The 24182-nt window shown below is 36.4% G+C and overlaps 1 protein-coding gene across 1 annotated transcript in view; it reads left to right on the top strand.

Annotated features, from left to right (window-relative positions):
• The window catches only part of chd6 (chromodomain helicase DNA binding protein 6), an 85750-nt gene that overhangs the window by 37211 nt on the left and 24357 nt on the right, over nucleotides 1-24182 (top strand). Inside the window, 15 exon segments of the mRNA XM_046845807.1 lie at nucleotides 2994-3523; nucleotides 4724-4871; nucleotides 5179-5328; nucleotides 7331-7399; nucleotides 7514-7572; nucleotides 10015-10132; nucleotides 10506-10592; nucleotides 10676-10810; nucleotides 11066-11187; nucleotides 12087-12330; nucleotides 13895-14071; nucleotides 16052-16195; nucleotides 17821-18076; nucleotides 18156-18366; nucleotides 23809-24004. Coding sequence (XP_046701763.1) covers nucleotides 2994-3523; nucleotides 4724-4871; nucleotides 5179-5328; nucleotides 7331-7399; nucleotides 7514-7572; nucleotides 10015-10132; nucleotides 10506-10592; nucleotides 10676-10810; nucleotides 11066-11187; nucleotides 12087-12330; nucleotides 13895-14071; nucleotides 16052-16195; nucleotides 17821-18076; nucleotides 18156-18366; nucleotides 23809-24004 — 2646 coding nt within the window.

Raw genomic sequence — 24182 nt, 5'->3', positions numbered from 1 at the left:
GTTGCCATGACAGCGGCCTTGATTAATAGGCCGCAGAGGAAAGCTTGTAATTCATTGATATTATGCCCATACCTGTCTGCAGATGCAATGCTGAGGGTGTCTGAGTGCCTGTGTGTGTCATTGGGTTTTCTTTTGGGGGGGGGGGCTCACATGTGCTCCAATGGCAGAACCACTTAGCTTAATGTACTGTAGTTCAGAAATATACCTTCAACCCTTCCTATTTATCTATTGTACTGAGCTCTCTTTATGTTTAACACACCAATCAGCTATAACATTAAAACTCAATAAAAGTCAATATAACTTTAAAAGTGAGAACATTTACTGTGACAAGAGCCAAATTGTGATGATTAGACAACATGGAGAGAGCATCTCCCAACTGGTAGATCTAACCGGCTGTTTTGTGGCTGCATATTAGGCTGTGTTGCCCCGGCCATTCAGAGTGTGCATGCTGTCCCCCAACCACTACTAAAAGTTCCTACAATGGGTGAGCATCAGAACTGTATCAAGGGACAATAGAAAAGGTGACTTGGTTTGTTGAATCACGTTTTATTTTACATAAAGTAGATTGGCAGGTGTGTTTGTTGCTTAGCCGGACAAAAATCGCAGCAGCCTGCCTTTTTTTCTGGAAAGAAGGCATGCTGGTGGAGGCAGCGTGAAGCTTTGCACAGTGTTCTAAAGGGAAACTTTGGGTCCTGGCATTCATGTTACTTTGACAAGTCCCACCTACCTAAACATTGTTTCAGACCGAGTACACACCTTTATAGCAGCAATATTCCAGTGACCTTCAGCACAGTAATGTGCTCTGACACTTGGCAAAAATTGTTTTGGAATGTTTTCAGTTACATGACAAGAATTTACCTGGGTGTCTAAACTAGAACTTTTTAATTGCAAAGTACTCAGTACTCGGCAACAAATCATAATTTAGTATCTACTAGAAGTGCAAGCAATGAAATAGTAGCATTGTGCAATTAAAAGTTAAGTATGTGTATGTATACACACCAACCAAGGCCTAAAATTATAACATTGTGACCAGTAAAGTAAATAACGGATCATCTCTTCATCATGGTACCTGTTAGTAGGTGAGATATATTGGGCAACAAGTGAAAATTTTGTCCTTAGTCCTCAAATTGGTGTGTTAGAGGCAGAGAAAATACCGTAAGGATTTGAGCGGGTTTGACAAGAACTAAATTGTGATGGCTAGACATCTGAGTCAGCATCTTTACTACTGCAGCTCCTGTAGGGTCTGCAGTAGTCACTATCTTTTAAGTGGTCTAAGGAAGGAACAGTGGTGAACCGGCAACAGGGTCATGAGTAGCCCTGATGCACGTGGGAGGCTGGTCTTTGAGGTCCGATCCACCAGACGAGCTACTGAAGATCAAATTGCTAAAGAACTTAATGCCCGACGTGTCAGGACTGTTTAGGCAGCAGGACCAACTCAATATTAGGCAGGTGTATATTAGGCAATATTTGGTAACTGTATATCTATAGCGTAGCCTCTCTCTCTCTCTCTCTCTCTCTCTCTCTCTCTCAAAAACCTTTGGGAACTAATTTTGTCATTGAAATATTAAGTTTAGTGTTTCATTTTTTTTTGCATAATATACAGTACTCCTTATATTTTAATGGTTCAATTGAACATGTAGGGTCATTTAAAGCAATTTCTGTGCAAATATCTTCAAATACTTTAAGTTTATAAATGACAACTCATAACATAAACATTGTATCTATACTTTGTGTATGTTTTCATGTTTAATAATAATAATAAAAAATAACAGTTACTCTGCACTTAACACTCAGAGACTAAACAAACTTGCGGTCCAACACTTAGTTAGTGAGGGAACTCAGATTTCAACTATGTTCCACACATAAAAAAGGATTGCATTCGGTACAGATGTGCACCAAATCGAAAGCCCTGTACGGAAATAGTTTGGTGTGAATATCTTTAGGTTAGGCACCTAGTGGACGGTGGAAGGATGTTTTAATGAAATTGCCCAAAAATGCCATACTAGAAAGTAGCCAGAGTTTCATATTTAGAAAACATGGCTTTTATGCACTAGTAATCAAGTATTAATAATTTATCCTTTTTTTTTTTTTTTTTTTTTTTTTTTTTTTAAAGAGGGCAGCAGCATTTAGCAGGTAGTCCACATTAAAAAACCTTATTGTATGTTTGTTTGTTTTTTTGTAATCTAGAAAGCATTAATTAACGTAGCAAATTAATGTTACATCACAAAACTGCAATAATATTTTCTCCACAAGCAAGGAAAGGTCTACAGACAATTCCTTAGACACTGCTCTGACATGCACTGTTAACTGTGGGACCTTATATAGACAGGTGTGTGCCTTTCCAACTTATGACCAATCAGCTGAAATAACCACAGGTGGTCTCCAATCAAGTTCAAGTCCCAACGTTTAAAGGATGATCAGTGGAAACCAGATGCACCTGAGCTCGATGTTGTGTGTCATAGCAAAGGCTTTATATTCTTCCATTAATAAAAACAAAAAAAAATAATTGTCATTCTGACAAACCTAGGGTCACTGACCTCAGCTTGGCTATTATACAATTTGCAGGAAGGTCTGAGGGTTGTAAGGAAAGTGTTAGCTGAGCAGCTTATGTCAAGGTAATAAAATAAATAAATCTGACTCCATAGAGAAGGGACAAACACAACAAAAATGACTTGGTGAATTCCTATTGTTGTTCTCAAGCATTAGCTTATCCTGAAATGTATTTATATATTGGAGTTTGCCATGATTAAAATGCCCTAAAATATTCTGATCAGCTTGAAAAAGATTTAGTGAGACCTCTGGGGGGATGAGTGATACCATACAATTCTTTAATATTGTAGCACCTAAAAGCCTGTTTTTTGTTTTGCTTTGGAGGAGGAACTTTTGTTGAATTTGTGTGATCTGTAGTAGTTTATTTCTTTAAGCCAAAAATGTTTTGTTGTTCTTGTATTTGATTGGAACGTTTATTTATGCTTGCTTTACTGTTTTTACAGATGTCTGCCACGCACATTTTAATGCACACTTCAGCAACTTCAGCCAACACTGCCTCAGAGCAGAATGCACAAACAACTTTTTCCATAGGCCACTTTGGCAAGGAGCAGATCCGCATCATCGATGGGCCATCTAACCACTGTGTGGCTCATGCAAAGCTCGCCAGCATGAGGGAGGTAGTCCAAGGATCTAACAGCTCCAGTCCTCACCTTTCTGGTTCACCTGTCAATAGTGAGGAGGATGATGGAGGAGGTGGGCCCAGGGTGAGGAAAAAACGCAAAAAAAAAGACAAGAAAGACACAAGAGAGGACAGAGAGTGCGACATTAGACCAAAGAAAAAGAAGGAACAGAAAGAAGGAAAGGGCCTGCTCCTGAAGAAATCAAAAGCACTGAAGGAGCTAAAAAAGACAAAGAAGGTGGAAGGGAAGGTAGCAAAGGATGCTAAAAAGGTCAAGAAAGTTCAAGCGGTCAAGTCAAAAACACAGGGAACAGATGTGACAACCACACCAAGGCAGCGCGGGAGGAAGCCAAAGTGAGTTGATGAATTATGGTTTTAAAGTATAATACATTCATTATTTCAGTAGGAATATTATTATTATTATTTCAAAGAATAAAACATGCATGACTGGGTATGCATTGAAAGGGAAATCAACCACATGGTGATTAAATCCAGAAGCAACTATTTTCCAATAACGTTTCATTGTTACACTTAATGTTGTGAAATACTTCTTTTAACCGGGCTTTTAAACAGCCCAGATGAGTCCAGAACTTGACTTTTAAAAGGTTTTGGTTAGCTGTTTAGCGCTTATCCTTAGAGACGTGTATTCTAACAACTCGGCTAGGAACTGTGGGAGAAAAAAAGATTTTGAGACCCCCACAAGTTCCTTTTTCCATCTGACCAGCAATTCTTTGCAAAAATATTGCAACAGATACACACCATAAGTTAACAAGGAAAGCTTGGTCTGAATGGTACAACCTCACCCCAATATGATAAAGGAAGTGAAGAATGATGTTCTACTTGCCAGTGTTTTATGAAAAGTTGAATGGAATGCTATCCCAAGCATTTGATCCAAGTTAAAGCAATTAAAATGCAATGCTACTAAATGCTGTCAGAGTGAAATTACCCCTGATGTAATAATTGATAGGTGGTAGCTTAGTGTTGAAGGCATTAGACTCTGGATCCTAAGGTAACTAACTACTGGGCCCCTAAGTAAGGCCCTTAACCCCATATCGGCTCATTTGTATGAATGAGATGATATGGATAAGGGCATCTGCCAAATGCTGTTAATGTAAATGTAATTCATATGCAATAAAGTAGTTATTTGACCTAAAATGTATGATAAAATGAAATGTGTGAAATTATTACAAATCATAAAAACTGTTGTTTGCGTTTGACTGTCTTCAAGTCTACATGAATGCTTTCAACTAAATAAAGCAGTGTTATTTCCCAATTTTTCCTTTTTTGATGTATTAGACTCGAAAAAAGTCCTGTAATTTGAATTACAGTCGCCGCTACTGTCTGAACTGTGGTATTATATAAAAAAAACACATGCACATTATTATGTATGTAATTTTCATATCAGGGGTCAGATTCGAGGAATTCCATTTGCTATAATACTAAAATTAATGCTTTCATCTGCTTTCATTGCAATATTATAAGCAATCCTGACCATTGGTCTCTAATTTGATGCCACTAAGTCGTGTTCTAACTCATGTTCCTCATAATGTGCAGAGAGCAAAGTGTTGTCCCCCTGGAGAAAAGGAAAAAAGGGAAGCGGAAAAGTGATGCACCACAGGAGGCAGCTGAGAGTGATGATACGGCCTCACTTTGTACACTGGCTACAGGAGGCGAAGAGAGCACAGATCATATGGACAACACTGTGAGTACTCTGGTTCTGCTCATCATTTCTGCAGTTCATTCTGTCAATAAATTTAATTTAATGATCTTCAAACTTCCAGATGATTCAATGGCCTATTCGTAACTTCCCTTTTTTGGTTTGGATGCTGTTTCTTTGCATTTTATGTGAAAATCTATAAATAAATGATTTCACAATTGTAATAAAAAGAAATTTTCTTTTTTTACTCACTTTTATTTCTCTCTTATCTTTCTCTCTCTGTCCCCTTCTCTCAATCACTGGTTGTAACTTTCTCACTTCTTTCTCACTTACTCTTTTTATCTTACTGCAGAAGAGGAGATCAGGGCGTCAGGTGAAGCGTAGGAAGTACAATGAAGATCTTGATTTTAAGGTTGTGGATGATGATGGCGAGACCATTGCTGTTTTGGGAACAGAGAGAATTCCTGCTCTCTCCTCCTCTACCCTTGCTTGGCAAGCAGAGGTAACTATTTACAATTATCACACTTTTGCACTTCTTTTGACTTCTAGCTCACCCTTCACAAATATATACAAACTCCAAAATGGAAAAATTATCCAAGTATCAAGTTTATTTCTATAGCGCTTTTCACAATGGACATTGTCTTTAAGCAGCTTCACAGAATGTAAGAATTAAGGTGAATTATGTGTAATCCCTGATGAGCAAGCCTGTGGTGACTGTGGCAAGGAAAAACTTCCTTAGATGGTATGAGGAAGAAACCTTGAGAGGAATCGGACTCTAAAGGGAAACCCATACTTATTTGGGTGATATCAAGAGTGTGATTATAAATCATAAAAAAAAAAACTATACAAAACACTGGAGAGTGAGAACTACCATGAGCGCTGGAGTGTGTGATTTATGAGTACGGTATTTTCCCGGAATATAAACCGCTACTTTTTTCCCCACGCTTTGAACCCTGCGGCTTAAACAATGAAGCAGCTAATTTATGGATTTTTCCCGGTTTCACAAGCTTCAAGACAAAAAACCTATAAGATTAGACCAATGAAATTGCTGAACAGGTTAAGGTGAACCAATGAAATTTATATTAAATCGGGTGCACTCCCACTGGATCGGGCCGCACCACATCATAAATATGGATGAGGTTCCTCTGACGTTTGACCTGCCACTCACTCGGACTGTCATCAGGAAAGGCGAATCATTCATCACGCTGAAAACAACCAAAAAAATTCGCTTTAACTGTGTTCTGAGCTGCACGGCATCGGGAGAATTTTTAAACGCACGACGATGCCAAAAGATAAACTCCCAAGAGAAATTGTTGTGAAAGGAAGGAGGAAGACAGCGAACAATGACTTTCTTGGTAGGCTGCTGTTTAGAAACAAGCCGTGTAACAGACACTGTCTTTTATTAAAGCCTGTGTAACGTTCATTAGTTTCAATGTAGGCATAGACTCTGGCTTATAGACAGGTGCGGCTTATATTTCGGTGCGCTTAATAGTCCGGAAATTACGGTAATGTCCTTTCTACAATCTTATACAGTCAGGTGACGTTGTGGAACCAGAAGCTACTGAGCACCTCGTAAAATAGCTCAACATCTGAGATCATTAGAATGTACGTCCAACACAAACCAGAGCCTTTAAACGTTCAAAGAAGTCCAATGTCCATCTCCACATGAAGTGGGATCTGATTGGCGCTAGTTCGTCTCTAAATGGTTTGGGATGTTTGCGGGGTCGGCAACAACTCCTTTGAAGGTCTTTTGAGCTTAATTAACCTAAGTTTAGCGGAACATTGATGCTAACCATTCAGTAGCCTAATTAAGCTCTGTAGGGATGGATGGTGTTTCAGTTATAGCTGATAATCCTGGAAGATTTTTGTAGGAACTCTGTTTAGTAGCTGATGTGAACGTTTGCTTGACACAGTAATGTTGAAAGGTGCATACCTTTTTTATATTTCAAATTAAAGCCACCTCGAAGATGGCATTGGCCTGTAGTGGGTTGGATACTGACATACAACAGAGGTGGTTGTCTGCCAGTCTAGGTCTTTGACTGCAACATCCATACCTGCTGCTGACTGAGTATGATGTACCTGCTCTGATATACCTGCACTTTTAGTCTTCCACAGAAGAAATGTCAGTATGTAGAGAGAAACCTAGCAGAATGATCACATGAAATCATCTATGGAGGTCTTGTAGCTCTGAAGAACACTAAACAATCAGCTAGATATTGTCTGAAATGTCTGTGTATGCTGTTGCTTTTTAAAAGATCACTTTACTACTATTAAGGATCCTAGCTTAAATGTCCAGCATGACAAGGCAAACTCTATTAAGGCATGTTTTGTAAGGTTGGTGGATGAATGAATTGGAAAGCTGAAGTGCCCAGCCTAACTTTTGCTCTTGTTGCTTTATGGGCAAAAATTGCTCTAGCCACATTTCATAATCCAGTGGAAAGCCTTCAAACAGACTCGATGTTTTACATTGTCGTTTGTCATTTGTCTTCTTTTCTTTGTGTCAGGAACCTCCTGAAGATGAAGCCAACATAATTGAAAAGATTCTCTCAGTGCGGACTGCTAAGAAGGAGGTGGTGTGTGGTCTTTACTTTTTTAATCACTGTTTTAGTGGAGTGTTTTTGTGTTTTTGTCTTAGTGGAGAACATTGTCCTCACCTTTTTTATCTGCTATTTTTTTCCAATTGTTAGACATTCCCTGGAGAACCAGTTGAAGAGTCAGAGGAATTTTATGTGAAGTACAGAAATTTGTGAGTCTTTTTGTTCTTTTACTAAAAGTAATAAAACTACTTTTTAAAATATTTATAAATGAATGTTTTTTGCAGAAATGGCATAAGTAGTTAGAGTTTTGAAAACATATATTTTTTTTTTTTGCAATGGCAGTTAAAGTAAATAAATTTTGGTAAGTCACAGCCTTGTACTACAATCATTCAAATACATTTTTGTCTCATTAATCTACACTTAGTACCTTATAATGACAATGTCAAAATAGAATTCTAGAAATGTTTGCATATGTATGAAAAAGGAATTTTTTTATCTCTTTATTTATATAAGGAGGATTGTTACAAGTTACAGATCTGGGGGGACTAGTCAGAGTTGAGAGAAAGCTAAATGGGGCAAAGCAATAAAAACCTGTTCCACAGTGCTCAGGACCTCAGTCTGGGCCGAAGGTTCACCTTCCAACATGACAACAATCCTAAGCACACAGCCAAGACAGCACAGGAGTGGCTAATGGACAATAGGGTTCTGTCAGGGCTCTGGCTGGGCCACTCTAGACATCTCTGGAGAGACCTGAAAATGACTGTACTGTAATTGTTGCCAAAGGTGCTTCAATTAAGTACTGAGTAAAGGGTCTGAATACTTATGTACATGTAATATATATATTTTTTTTCTTTATGAGAAATTTACAGACGACATTTTTAGAATTCTGTTTTTTGTTTTTTTTTTGTCGTTGTTGTTGTTATATTGTAGAACAATTGTACTATCAGACTGCAGCATAAAATTGAAGGGGGTCTGAAAACGTTCTGAATGCACTGTGTAATATAAAAATATTTAGCCATTATGACCAAGGAGGAGGTAGCATGTAAAATCATCCCCAATGTGTAAATTATAGGAATTCTTATTACCTAATTGGAATTGGAGCAGGGAGGTATGAAATATCGATATGCTGTTAGGGCAAATAAAATTATCTTATTCTGGTTCCTTCAGTGGATGGGGAGGTAGACGCTACTTCGAAAGTTTGCTCTAGCTGCAGCATTTTATTTTAAAAAGTAAACACCTATATGCAAGGTATTCTAATTGTCTAGAAGAGTTCAAATTAAAGCATGTGTACATTCTTTTCCGTAAAGAGTTACTGTGTGTTTGACAACTTGTTAACATCTACATGCAAACCAGTAATGCACAGTGTGGCATTATGGAGTTGACCATATTATACAGGGTTATTCATAAAGAATGACCCGATATCATGACACATTGCTTCAGTTCTCAAGCATCATCAAGGAATGTGTCAGTGACTATTTGTAAGAGGAATTATCCAAGTTGATTGTAAGTATAATACTTGTGACTTGGCTGGATTTTTTGTATTACTTTTTCTTAATAAAATATTGGTTAATTCTTTTTGAATAACCCTGTATTTCCCACTAGAAATTTTTTTTTTACATGGCATAGAGAAAAAGAAAGTACAAGGTTTAATTTAATCTCTTCTAGACTATATTAATTTTTCTGATTTTATTAAATGCAGGGTAGTTCCTCGTGTGCAAATGAATTAAATATTAGGGTCTCAGGAGAGCAATTTAGAGACAATTTGTTTCTTAAAATTGTCTTTCCAATAATGCCCAATGAGTGAAGTCACCGAGCAGGAAATTTTAATTCAATTCAGTTTTATTTGTATCCTAATTGACATTTGTTTTAAATGCTTTACATCATTACAGAAATGAAAAGATTAATAATATACATTTTAAAATTCATAATTTTGTACATCTACATTTATGCCTAATGAGCAAGAGATAGTGGCAGGTAAAACTCCCTGACATGATAATGGGAAGAAAACTTGAGAGGAGCCACATTTAAAATCAGAGAGCGAGCAAGAAAGAGAGAGTGAAAGATGGATTATTAGATTTGATTATAAAGTGGGAAGGGTTGCTCAATGTATAAGATGTTGGACTACTGATCGGATGTTTAAAATCCAAGCACCATCAAGATATATTTACTGGGCATTTAAGCAAGGCCTTAACCCTCAATTGCTGTATAATTGAGATAACTGTAAGTTGCTCTGGATAAGGTGTCTACCAAATGCCATAAATGTAAATGTAAATTGCAGATCAGTTACCAGAAGAAGAAGAATGTATTTATTACAACTGGATTATCTGTGTAAAGCTGTTTTTTAAAGTGTCCATTGTAAAAAGCCCAATACAAATAAAACATGAATTGAATTAAGTTGAATTCATTACAGTACAGTGATTTTTAATTATTATTTATTTTTCATTTTGCATATCCCAGCTTGTTATAGTTAGAGTCAAAGCACAGGGTCATCTAATAAGGTGAAGTGCCCAACAGTGGCAGCTTGTTTCATCGAAGTTACCATACAGGAAAGGAGGCTATATCTCATAAATAGATTAAATGGATTAAGGGATATCCCCTTATAAAAATGCTGTGTCCTGCTGCATTGTGCTTTTTTCCCCTTTCATTGCTAGTTCCTATCTTCACTGTAAATGGGCAACATTGGAGGAGCTGGAAAAGGACCCACGCATTCACCAAAAAATCAAGCGCTTCAGGAACAAACATGCACAAATGAAGCACATTTTCTCAGAGGTAAAGTTGGGTTTCTGCAAGTCTGTCTCTCTGTGTGTGTGTGTGTGTGTTTCTGTTTGGTTGTGTGTGGTTATGTCTATATACCAAGGTACTTAGAAAGTTCTTAATTTGTTTATCTAAATTTGCCAGTTGCTTGTGTTACCATTTGGAATTTATTGTAGTAGAATATGATAAATGTTTCTAAATAAATGAATTTTAAATCATAAATGAAAATAATAAATATATTGTAAATATGTAAAAACATTTAGAAAAACAGTAATGGTACTCAATTTCATTTTTCATTTGAATATTTATAAGTTATTTAGGTAATTTTTTAATTGAATAGTATTTTGTGGTTGCTCTGTACCAGTAATATCAGTTTCAATCTCTCTAGCTGGATGAAGACCTCTTTAATCCAGATTATGTTGAAGTAGATCGGGTTTTAGAGATTGCAATCACTACAGACACAGAAACTGGAGAGGGAAGTATCACTGTAGTAATAAAGACTGAATACAATCTTTGGCCTCAGATTGCTGTTAGAAGTCATTGCGTTTGTACTTACAGGAGGTGACGCACTACCTGGTAAAGTGGTGTTCTCTGTCCTATGAGGAAAGCACTTGGGAACTGCAGGAGGATGTAGACCCTGTGAAGATTCGTGAGTTTGAAGAGCTCAAGAAAATACCAGAACTCACACCTGTTGTAAGATTTTGCATTGAATTCATCTGAACTGAATTTACTCCCTGAGTATATCATGAAGAGACACATTTTGGTTCACTGTTCACATATTACATTTTTATTTTACCTCAAGGTAAAATAAAGGTTTATTTTACCTGAACAGCATTTTTTGTAATTAACACAGCAATACGGGTAATGCAATGATGTCCTTAGTCGTAATGCTAGGTTCTTAAATGTTTCTCAGTAGTCAAATATTACTTTCTTACTGTTCTACTTTAGGAGAGGCCTTCACCAGAACAATGGCAAAAGCTTGAACAGTCTCGTGAATACAGAAATGGCAACCAACTCAGAGAATACCAGCTAGAAGGCATGAACTGGCTTCTTTTCAACTGGTACAATAGGTAATGTTTCACAAAATCATACTTTTCTAATGCTTTTAAAGTTACAGGTACAAAATATCTGACATACTATGGAAAAGTTCAAGATTTTTAAAAATGAGCTATTGACACTTTGGACACTTTTTTTAGGAACACAATAGTAATATTGAGCAAGGCCTCCCTTAGTTTGTGAACCAGCTACACTAGCCTAGACACTTGACACAAGCCAGGTTTCATGCTGTTGTTAAAAAAGTCTAACCATACCAGTGTGCCCTAGCAGAAACTGATATTATTCAAACTAGGCTACACTTTTCTAGCTTTTAGATGCCTAGTTTTGGTGGGCCTGTGCTTATTGCAGTCCCAGCTTTCTGCTAAATGTGTTGTGGTCTACCACTAGTTTTGTGCATTATGTGGATTTATTGTAGCCTTTCTGTCAGCTCAAACCATTTCTCCTTTGACTTCTCTCATCTAGCCATTGCCATTCACAGAACTGTATGGGTTTTTGTTTTTGTTTTTGATTTCACCATTCAGAGTAGATTCTGGAGACTGTTGTCTTTAAAACTAAGACACTAAGAACATTTGAAGAGGACTAGTAGATGTTCAAATCCTCCAACATTCATTCATCACAGTCAAAATACCTGATTTCCCCCGCCCCCCCCAATACTAATTGTTTCCTTAGCCGCTAGGTCGTCTCTACATGGTTTGTGATTGCACTTGCTGGCACTTCATGGGCTGATTGCATGAACAATAGGTGTGCAGGTGGTCCTAATAAAGTGTTCATTTAGCATTTATTTTAGAAACGAGGTTTATTCCTAAATCCAGAATACCGGAAATGTAAAATTTTAGTTGGCCTATTTTATAACAGTAACTAACACTCAAATGTAATTTTTTTTATAATTATCTACTATGTTCTTCCACTTTAGGAAAAACTGTATCCTTGCCGATGAAATGGGCCTTGGAAAAACCATCCAGTCCATAACATTCCTCTATGAAATATTCCTTATGGGTTTGAGAGGTCCTTTCCTAATCATTGCTCCTCTCTCCACCATTACAAATTGGGAGAGAGAGTTTCGCACATGGACGGAGATTAATGTAGTTGTTTATCATGGTAGCCAGATCAGCCGGCAGATGATCCTGCAGTATGAAATGTATCACAGAGATGAACAGGTACATTGAATTCAATTAAGTATTATTTGTATAATGCTTTTAACATTGTACGTTGTCCCAATGCAGCGTCGCAGATGTGCAGTGCCTATAAAAAAAAAGTTTGAAAACACCTAGTTTTTCATTGTTTTTGACAGACATATGCATGTTCCTTTTGTTTTATATGCAACCAAACAAATATATAGGTGTGAAGATAATGTTAACTTAGTTTAAAAAAAGCTGCAACTTAAAAACTTACATTTTATTGAATAAATCTTCCCTCTGCACAAATAGCAGTTTTACACATTTTTGGCATATGGACATCCATGTTCCTCCAAAATTCAGCTCAAATACTTTACCTGTCTCTTGCTAAAGGTATTCCTTGCAATCCAATTGAACTCCAATCAGTTCAATTAGAATTTAGGTTGGGTGACTGGACAGTCCATTCCATGATCGATAACAATTCAGCCAGCTGTTTGCTTAGAGCTTGGATGTATTTTGTGGGTCTTTGTATTGTTGTATAATGAAGTTGGTTCCACTTACAGTAGGCGCCGTCTAGATGAATTGCATAGCGTTGAAGAATGGAGTGGTAGCCACGTTGGTTTAATATTCTTTTTATTGTTCAACCTACATATATATTTTTAATGATGTTCTTCAAATATAAATTTTAAAAAAGTGCAACAATACACAGCTATGGAACATGACCAAACCTACTATTATTGCCTAAGGTAACAGTCTCTCAAAAATAATAGATGACTAGGTTTTCCTGAATTCTTATGACAAGCGTATATTTATATCCATTTAAAAATTGAGACCTGTGTTCTGAACACTACAGTAATAGAAAGTTTATTCAGTCGGTTTTGATCTAAGCAGGAAATAAACACAGGTCACATACTCTGGAGAAAAGAAACTTGGCATAAGTACTCTTTTAATAATAAATAACACATTTTACATTTAGCCAGTATGCTATGAAAAAGGTGCAGGTGATATAAGTAAACATTTTCAAGTGAGGATATGACATTTTATTCTAACTTTAGTTGTTTGCACCAAATGGAAGAGCACAACATCAGAGCTATGTAATATTCCAACCTGGAGGAAACAAAAGCACAAACTTTGTGTTTTTTTTTTTTTTTTTTTTTTTTTTGCTTAATTTAGATATAGGTATTATCTAAGCAATTTAATGAGATTTTAAAAGGCTATCCTAGTAATATTATCTGCAGGAGCTTCAAACAAGGGAGTCAATAATCACACCAAGATCTTTGTGTAATAATATTCATGATGTAGCTAAAAGGTCACCCAGAGTTCAAACATGATACATTGCACACTGCAAGTTGCTTGTGACCATTATGGAATACTTTTGTCTTATTGGAATTACGTATGACAGAGATGCTCAGCATTCAATTACAAATGTTTCTGATGTTTTCCTTAACTTTTTATGCTAGTATTTTTGTCATCTAAAGATGTGTCTTAGGAGTGGAAGCTAATATGTTTATTAACAACTCTTTCTAGATATTATATTGGGAGGAAGCACTTAGTCTAGATCAAACTAAACATTTTTTGTTTTTTGTTTCTGTTTACTTCTTCGCAGGGAAACATAACGCCTGGTTTTTTTAAGTTTCATGGTATAATCACCACATTTGAGATGATCATGGCTGATTGCCCTGAACTGAAAAAGGTTAATTGGCGCTGTGTGGTGATTGACGAGGCCCATCGATTGAAGAATCGTAATTGTAAACTACTGGAAGGACTTAAACTCATGAACTTGGTTTGTTTATTACCCTTATACTTTTATTATGAAAATTCTATTTATTGGTAATGTTAATCAGTCATCTTATACATTAACCTAGAAATTCCATTCAAGCTTTATATTGTTGTGCTACTTTCTCTTTCTTAACCTTCCTTAATCGTTTTTATACAGACCTTTTTTGTTGTTGTTAAGTGTTTGTAAAGTGTGCCATTCAAATTTTAAATCCCCTTAAATGAACCATGCATGCAGTGGATTCCAGCTGTTTTTTTTGCTAGTCACATAATGACATTCTAGCAAGAAGCTGGTGAGTGTTTCCTTAGCAATCAACATACAACAAAATTGGAGGTCAACTGGGATCATATTTAAACCTTAAAATGTCATAAAAATCATCTGGGACCTCTTAGCTAGCAACAACCTAGCACTGCGATTAGCATAGCATTGACCTAGCAGCATTCTAGCAACCAACTTGGTTATTATAATTATATTATATATTATAATATATTATAAAACATTGGACTTGATTGAAGGCCATGGACTGGAAGTAAATGTTGCATTATATCAAACTGTATTATAATTAAAAAGTACCATGGTTCCCCTTATTTATAATTTAATTTCATTTATATTAAACAGAAAACATTACTGTATAATCTGCATAACAAGTGCAGTTTTATTTAAATAAATTTCTAGTTCAGAGTAACTTATAGTACAATGAAAACATAGCAACAATCCCATCTATAGTACAATAGAGTTCAATGCCTTATACAGGTCTTTAAGCAGTATACTTTTTCATCATTGACCTCTAATAAGAGTTATGAAGCTACTCCTTATTTTTCTTATTCACTCTGTACATTTTCAGCACTTTTATTCCCTACATTAAATTTTCATTAAAATATTTGGCAGCTCAAAAAAAACATTATTTTAAATGTTAAAATAAAAAAGATAACCACGGGTCAGCTTTGGCCTGCAGGCCCTATTTTAAGCATCTCTGATCTACAGGTTCAAAGACATGAAACACAATCATTATATAGGGCATGAAGACTCTAGCAACACCATGGCAACCACCTGAAATATCGTGGCAAAACCTAGCAACCACATGGGATTATAAAATTACTTCATAGAGATACCATAGTGATCACCTTGATTCACCTGCACATTCATATTTAATTTGCCAAATACTCTAAATATGCCTAGTCAAAACATTTGGTTTCGATCACATTAGCCATAATGCATTTTTAAAAATAGTTTAGTCGTTGCATTTAGTCTGCGCCTATGAAGTGCTTTTTGTGCATACCGTCCAAGTATTGTTTTCTCTTTTTATTATTATTATTGTCACTCATTTTTATTAGGCCTGTCCCCTGCCACTTACAGGTAGAAAGAAATTACAGTGTAAATATAATATTGATTGTTTATTATTGAATAAACATTTTGAATGAAATATATGTTCGTCATGATATTGATATGTCATATTTAAATAGGAAAATAAAAAAGTTCATGGGAATCATGGGACAAAAAAAGGTTAAAGGCAGCAACGTTTAAAGACTGAAAGCAGTTATAATCCAGGCCTGAATACATCAATATTTTCTTTTCCAGGTTTTTATTTTATATTTATTTATCGTTTTAGAAACATGAAATTCATTATTTATATAAAAAAGCCTTATTTATGAATGAGCTAAAATTGTATTTCATGGCATGTAATTATACACTTACAGTTCCATGCTTTTCTCAAGGGTGCCAATATTTTTGGAATTACTGCTGTCACTTCCCTAAATACCCAATATACACAATGCATATTATTCACCATAGATAAAGATGGACTTTATTTATTTAAAGCAAAAAATATTTTATCATTACATACTGCAATCCAAAATCCTACATCTCAGTTGTAATCATGCTAGTCATAGATGAATGCATCTCTTTGTACAAAACAGATAAAACATTTCTGCTGCATTCAGACACCTATGAAAAATCTAACTCCTGTTTTTCCCCTTTTTGCTTTAGGAGCATAAAGTTCTCCTTACAGGGACACCACTACAGAACTCTGTGGAGGAACTCTTTAGCCTCCTCAACTTCTTGGAGCCAGTGCAGTTTCCGTCAGAAAGCACATTCCTCGAGGAGTTCGGAGATCTAAAAACTGAGGAGCAGGTGGGGTTTCTTCTTGCTTAATAGTCCTAAACCATAAGTTGCAATTAGACATCTCCAAGAATCTCCACATGGGGGTGTGATTACACAAGAAACAATTGTACAAAGAGCATTATTTGATATCACAGGGCACCAGCAGGTTCTAGTACTGGAAATGTTTTAATAGTCTGTAAATGCCCCAATCATACAAAAGAAACATTAAATCGTCCTGCTACAATATGACATCTTTTGTGCTTTTGGTTCGTTTTTGTCTATTGCATTCTTTAATTTCAAGTTTTTAAAGTTACAGAATATTGCTAGCTTGAATGTAGAATTCAAATAAAAATCTAATTAAACAATCCTTAGCCAACTATGAAAATGCTACTGTAGTATTATATTTCTTTTCATCATCATTTTCACATATCAAAAAACACTGCAAATGAGGCTGATGCCAAGGACACTAGGTTTTTCTGTACTCCTATATACAAGGACTTGATAAGAGCACAAAGAGTCCTTACAGCCCCTAGAGTGATCTTACAACAAATAAATATATTATATGGTCTAGTTTGTGGATACTTGACCCTCAGATCTAATTGTGAACTTTCCCCAAACACACAAAACTCTGATCACACGTCTAATCACATCTTAGTTCAGTCAACAATGACAAGCACACTATTTGTTTCAAGTTGCTCGTAGCAGTTTTACTGTCATGAGCGTTGCTTTTTTAAAAAAATGAGATTGAGAGGCTGGGAGTGTGTTACTTAATTTGTAAGTACCGTGGAATCTCGCTTAATGAGTAATTTGCATAACCAGCAAAATAATTTGTAACTAAATTGCTCGCGTAACGAGTGATACGGAAAGGGGAAGTCCCCTCTTCACGTCACTCGCTTGTGCGCCAGGACTTTCCACGCCAGTGCTAAATCAGTCTGTGTTTAGCTCTCGTTCCGTTAGCATGTTAGTGTCACTTGTGATCTCACATTTTCTCCAAACTTGTGTTCAGACATTATTTGTGATGTTTTTTGTGCAAAGTTTAATAACCCCAAAGAAAAAGCCACAAGAAGAGAAATGCTGAAAGCATGGGAAACTGCAGGAGAATTGCATCGTACATTAAGAAGCATCACCCTAAGGCAGTTGATATGCGCGTTGCAAAATTTATTCACTGATAATGCTGTCACATTTTCCCCAAATTTTGAATCGTCGGCAAAAACAAATGTCTCTAGACAGCTTTCTAGTAAAAAATAATTAGGTAAGGTGTCATAAATTCATAAATAATAAACAAATTTAGATTTTTTTTTTTTTTTCGTTTTCTGCAAATCGAAATCGCATTCCAGGTTGGTTTGTTCCACGATAGAAGAAAAAATAAAGATGATTTACGGTCCTTAACAATTTATAAGTTATTTTCTTTAAATAAACATTACATCTAAAATTCTTTAAATCTTTTTTCGGCATGAAATGCATTATCGTATTTTACATTCATTTATATGGGAAAATTTGTTTTGCGTGTTTCGCATTACGAGTAAGATTCTAAAACGAGTTATGCGAGGTTCCACTGTACTTAAATACTGAATTAGTTTGTAATGTATTTTACATATTTCTATTACTTAGCATCTGTTGTAACATTGTCATATAAATCGTGTGAAAACCAACAGGTTAAGAAGCTTCAAGCTATTTTGAAGCCCATGATGTTGAGGAGACTGAAGGATGATGTGGAGAAGAATTTGGCCCCCAAAGAAGAAACAATCATTGAGGTGGAACTCACTAATATGCAGAAAAAATATTATCGGGCCATCTTGGAGAAAAACTTTACCTTTCTGGCAAAGGGAGCCAACCAGCACAATATGCCCAACCTCATTAATACTATGATGGAGCTACGCAAGTGCTGCAATCATCCATATCTCATCACAGGTAAACAGACACACCCACACAACCCCTATATAAACAATAATTTGCATGTAACCTCTGTTCTTTATACGGTTTTTCTTAGGTGCTGAAGAAAAGATACTGGATAGCTTTAGGAAAACCCACAATCCTGATGCACCAGATTTCCAGCTCCAGGCTATGATTCAAGCTGCTGGGAAATTGGTCCTTATTGACAAGCTGCTGCCCAAACTCATTGCTGGGGGACATAAGGTGTTGGTATTCTCCCAGATGGTTCGGTGCTTAGATATTCTAGAGGACTACCTCATTCAGAGAAGGTGAGTGAATATATAATCGTTAAAAAATGTTTCTGAATGTAGCAATACATTCCAAAGTTTGGAATCATTTAAAACTAAAACATAAAGAAAACCCCGTACAGTGTGTTTCCCTAAATAGTTAAAAAAATATTTTTATATTTTTATTTATATATTTGTATTTGCATTTTAATTTAATAAGAAAAGTAAATGCTCTAAATGGGTTTAGTTTTCACAGATATCTTTTATGCAATTTCAGCAATGAAGATGTACTATTTTCTAAAAAGACGTCAAATTACTTAGAGATCTGTCTTATTTTCAATTGGCGTCTTGAGATCAACCTACTGTATTTATATTCATTAAGGCATTAATTTGTTGTTGACTTTGGCAAAGATTAATCGACTTCCTCCTGAGTGTTCTTGACTTCGTTAGATATCATCTAGCATTGTCTTTACAAGAAAAATAATTTTACAATCATCCACTTTAGTCATCTTTTAGACATATCTTTTTGTAAAATCTTTTAATTAAAGCTTAAAATCAAAATTTACAATCACATCTTGGTTGCTTAATTTTAAATCCATTTTGGAGGTATACAGGGACAAAGTAATGAAAATTTTCACTGTCTGGATACTTATGGACCTGACTGTGTATTTCCTTCTGCCTAATTATAAATAATTCATTCTGTCATGAGCAGTATTCAATTTAATATAATTTTATTTGTACAGTGCTTTTACCCGTGGATACTGTCCCAAAGTTTTGTTTTTTTTTCGTTTTTTTTGCCTTTTCCAAACGTGGGGCAATTAAACGTTTTTGGCATTTAGCTTTTACAAAATACAGAATTAAAACAACTGTTAAGACACGCAGCACAAAGCTATATGAGCCACATTGTCAATCTAATTAAAATTTTAGGAACGACAGACTGGTTCAAGGTGGAGGTTAAACTGCATCAAGGATCGGCTCTAAACCCTTCCCTGTTTCCCGGGGACTATGATGTTTGCGGATGATATTGTGAATTGTGGTGAGAATAGGGAGCAGGTTGAGAAGAGCCTGGAAAGGTGGAGGTATGTGCTGGAGAGAAGGGGAATGAAAGTCAGTAGGGTTAAGAGAGACTATGTGTGTGTGGACAGTGGAGTGGTGTGGTTGCACTGTTGACTCCAGGTACCTGAACTCCTCCACCTCTTCTCCCTGCAAAGTATTGGAGAGTGTATTAGAGAAGTGAAGAAAAGAGTGCAGGCAGGGTGGAGTGGGTGGAGAAGAGTGACAGGAGTGATTTGTGATAGAAGAGTATCTGCAAGAGTTAAAGGAAAATTTAATAGGACTGTGGTGAGACCTGCAATGTTATATTGTTTAGAGACAGTGGCATTAATTAAAAGGTAGGAGAGCTGAAGATGTTGAAATTTTATAGGGAGTGGCGACAATGGACAGGATTAGAAACGAGTTTATTAGAGGGACAGCACATGTTGGATGTTTTGGAGACAAGGTGAGAAAGGCCTGATTTGAGATGGTAGAAATGTGTAGAGGTGGGGCATATTGGTAGACGAATGCTAAGGATGGAGCCACCAGAAAGGAGGAAAAGAGGAAGGCAAAGGAAGAGGTTATAGATGTGGTGAGGGATATCATGCAGGTAGCTGATTTGAAGGCAGATGGGGTAGAGGACGGGGGGTGTATGGAGACAGATAATCCGCTGTGGAGACCCTTAACGGGAGAAGCCGAAAGAAGAAATATAAATATATATACAGGGAGTGCAGAATTATTAGGCAAATGAGTATTTTGACCACATCATCCTCGTTATGCATGTTGTCTTACTCCAAGCTGTATAGGCTGGAAAGCCTACTACCAATTAAGCATATTAGGTGATGTGCATCTCTGTAATGAGAAGGGGTGTGGTCTAATGACATCAACACCCTATATCAGGTGTGCATAATTATTAGGCAACTTCCTTTCCTTTGGCAAAATGGGTCAAAAGAAGGACTTGACAGGCTCAGAAAAGTCAAAAATAGTGAGATATATTGCAGAGGGATGCAGCAGTCTTAAAATAGCCAAGCTTCTGAGCGTGATCATCGAACAATCAAGCGTTTCATTCAAAATAGTCGACAGGGTCGCAAGAAGCGTGTGGAAAACCAAGGCGCAAAATAACTGCCCGTGAACTGAGAAAAGTCAAGCGTGCAGCTGCCAAGATGCCACTTGCCACCAGTTTGGCCATATTTCAGAGCTGCAACATCACTGGGTGCCCAAAAGCACAAGGTGTGCAATACTCAGAGACATGGCCAAGGTAAGAAAGGCAGAAAGTCGACCACCACTGAACAAGACACACAAGCTGAAAGCGTCAAGACTGGGCCAAGAAATATCTCAAGACTGATTTTTCTAAGGTTTTATGGACTGATGAAATGAGAGTGAGTCTTGATGGGCCAGATGGATGGGCCCGTGGCTGGATTGGTAAAGGGCAGAGAGCTCCAGTCCGACTCAGGCGCCAGCAAGGTGGAGGTGGAGTACTGGTTTGGGCTGGTATCATCAAAGATGAGCTTGTGGGGCCTTTTCGGGTTGAGGATGGAGTCAAGCTGAACTCCCAGTCCTACTGCCAGTTTCTGGAAGACACCTTCTTCAAGCAGTGGTACAGGAAGAAGTCTGCATCCTTCAAGAAAAACATGATTTTCATGCAGGACAATGCTCCATCACACACGTCCAAGTACTCCACAGCGTGGCTGGCAAGAAAGGGTATAAAAGAAGAAAATCTAATGATATGGCCTCCTTGTTCACCTGATCTGAACCCCATTGAGAACCTGTGGTCCATCATCAAATGTGCGATTTACAAGGAGGAAAACAGTACACCTCTCTGAACAGTGTCTGGGAGGCTGTGGTTGCTGCTGCACGCAATGTTGATGGTGAACAGATCAAAACACTGACAGAATCCATGGATGGCAGGCTTTTGAGTGTCCTTGCAAAGAAAGGTGGCTATATTGGTCACTGATTTGTTTTGTTTGGTTTTGAATGTCAGAAATGTATATTTGTGAATGTTGAGATGTTATATTGGTTTCACTGGTAAAAATAAATAATTGAAATGGGTATGAATTTGTTTTTTGTTAAGTTGCCTAATAATTATGCACAGTAATAGTCACCTGCACACACAGATATCCCCCTAAAATAGCTAAAACTAAAACTACTTCCAAAAATATTCAGCTTTGATATTAATGAGTTTTTTGTGTTCATTGAGAACATGGTTGTTGTTCAAATTAAATCCTCAAATAAAATTAATCCTCAAAAATACAACTTGCCTAATAATTCTGCACTCCCTGTATATATAATATATATATGTAATATATAATATATATATATAATGATATAATGTGTGTGTGTGTGTGTGTGTGTGTGTATATATATATATATATATATATATATATATATATATATATATATATATATATATATATAAAATACACAACGGGAAAAATAAGTATTTGACACATCAGCATTTTTGTCAGTAAGGGGATTTCTAAGTGGTCTATTGACAAAATTTTTACCAGATGTAGCCATCAAGTCATTTCACTTTATTTATTATGACTCAACTTGTATACTTAAATGTTCTGATTTCTTTGTATGAATTCAATATTTGGCTTGATGGCTACATCTGGTGGAAATTTTGTGATGACGCAAACAAACCTCGCCTGCAGCAAAATGTGTGGACGTATTTCAGTATATCTGAGAAAGACCCACGGATAGCGATTTGCAAAACATGTAATGCCAAAATTTCAAGAGGAGGTGCGTCTGCATGTCGGGTTTAATTTATCACCTGAAATCTAAACATCCCGATCGCTATGCTAAATATGAGAGAAACGCGGCACAGAAAAGCAAAACCCCTCCGAGCATGCGCACTCCGTCTGTGGTGGACATTTTTGAAAATGCAGGAAGTTTCCCAGTGATAGTGTCAAGGCAAAGGTCATTACACAAAAAGATTATGGAATTCATTGCCTTAGATGATCAGCCATTCTCTGTCGTAGAAATTGTTAAGTTTTGCAGGCTGATCAAGCACATTGTGCCCCGTTATGCCATACCGAGCAGACGACATTTTTCAGAGGTGTGTTTACCTGAGCTGTTTATTGTTGTTGCAACTCACGTCCATAATCATATAACTGCAGATATTTCAGCAATCAGGTTCACGACAGACATTGTTTGAATTTTATTTTATCCTGTGCATTGTTGCAATGTGCTATAAATAAATATTTTCATAATTTTTAATTGATTTATTCTTTGAAACTTTAATATTAATTTATGCAAATGAAAAAATAATAATCAATAATAATTGGCATTATTTCTTTCGGTGTTTCGGTTTTGGCCAAGAATTTTCATTTCGGTGCATCCCTAATATATAATATTTTTGTAATCCGTTACTTGCAGTTGCTTGTTGTAATTTGTATTCTGTTCTAATAAGTGAACACCACAGGTATTCCCAACAGTATGTAAAGCAGGGTAATGTTAGCCAACAACCAAACTTGGAGCCAAATGATGCTGTGGATTCAGTAATTTCAGTACACTAGGTTTGTTAACTAGCAGGTTTGCTCATGTTAACACTTATCGTTTTCATATATACAGTACATTGTTAGCTATTCACTATAGATGCTGTTTGCACACTATTCTGCTTATTACTTGTATGTTGTAGCATATAAATATTCTTTAAAACATCAAATGATGTGGCTAGCTACCATAGCTAACTCAGCAAACTAATGGATTATCTGTACATGTTTTTCCAGTTAAAATGTTAAACTATGAAATGCCTGTCTGTCATTGTCACATGTTATTGTTGGCATAATTTGCAATCACTGTGCTCAGTCCATTGAATCATTTAAACTTTAAAAACCTAAAAAAAAAACTTGATAAATTGGACCCGGGATGGATTTGTTGTTACTGCCTGAGGCAGTACTGCTCCTAGTTAAACATTTGGCTGCTGTCTTTTTTTCTTGTGATTGAATTATTAAACATTTTAGCATGGAGGAAAGTCAGGTTCAAATCAATTCAAGTTCAACTCAACTCAAATTCATGCATGCGCATTGCAGTTGAGGGTTTTTTTTTTTTTTTTTTACTAATGATGCAGTGATGCCAGTGGACATCTTTGCATAAATCACTATTATTTTTAACACTAAAACAGTGATCAAATATAACATCTCAAATAAAAGTAATTGATTTGGTTACCTGAATACCTGTGTACCTTTCCACCTTTGTTTCTCTGTTAACTTTGCCAAGTTAAACTGTGTGAAAGCTAAACAAAGCAAATAGCAAAACTGTTCTGTTTTAACCAAAGCACCAGAAGGGACAGGAGATTTCAGCAAAAGATTTACCTGTGATTAAGACTTAATTCTTAAATAGGAAATGGAAGAATTCTGGTGAAGTAGATTTTCCACAAGTACACTATTCACATTAAGTAATAAGCAATTGCAAATTTGGCTTATAAAATAAAGCTGTGCTGTGTTTCAGGTACACATACGAGCGCATTGATGGAAGAGTCAGAGGGAATCTGCGACAAGCAGCTATTGATAGATTTTGTAAGGTGGACTCTGACCGTTTTGTCTTCCTGCTGTGCACAAGAGCTGGGGGACTGGGCATCAATCTTACTGCTGCAGATACTTGCATCATATTCGACTCTGATTGGAACCCACAGAATGACCTGCAGGTGACCAACTATTAAACAACTTCATGTATCACATAAAGCCTCAGCGTAGGTCAGGAACAAGTTGTAGGTAGTCTAGAATTGTTTTTAGTTTGTAATAATTTACATGATAAAATGCTGCAGATGCATTGCTTATTGAATTTGTCAGAAGGCCCAAGATTAATAGTAAAACTTCTATTAT

Source organism: Silurus meridionalis, chromosome 1 (assembly GCF_014805685.1).
Source record: "Silurus meridionalis isolate SWU-2019-XX chromosome 1, ASM1480568v1, whole genome shotgun sequence".
Lineage (NCBI taxonomy): Eukaryota > Metazoa > Chordata > Actinopteri > Siluriformes > Siluridae > Silurus > Silurus meridionalis.
Note: the sequence above shows the minus strand (reverse complement) of the source record. Positions and strands in the feature narration are given on the sequence as shown.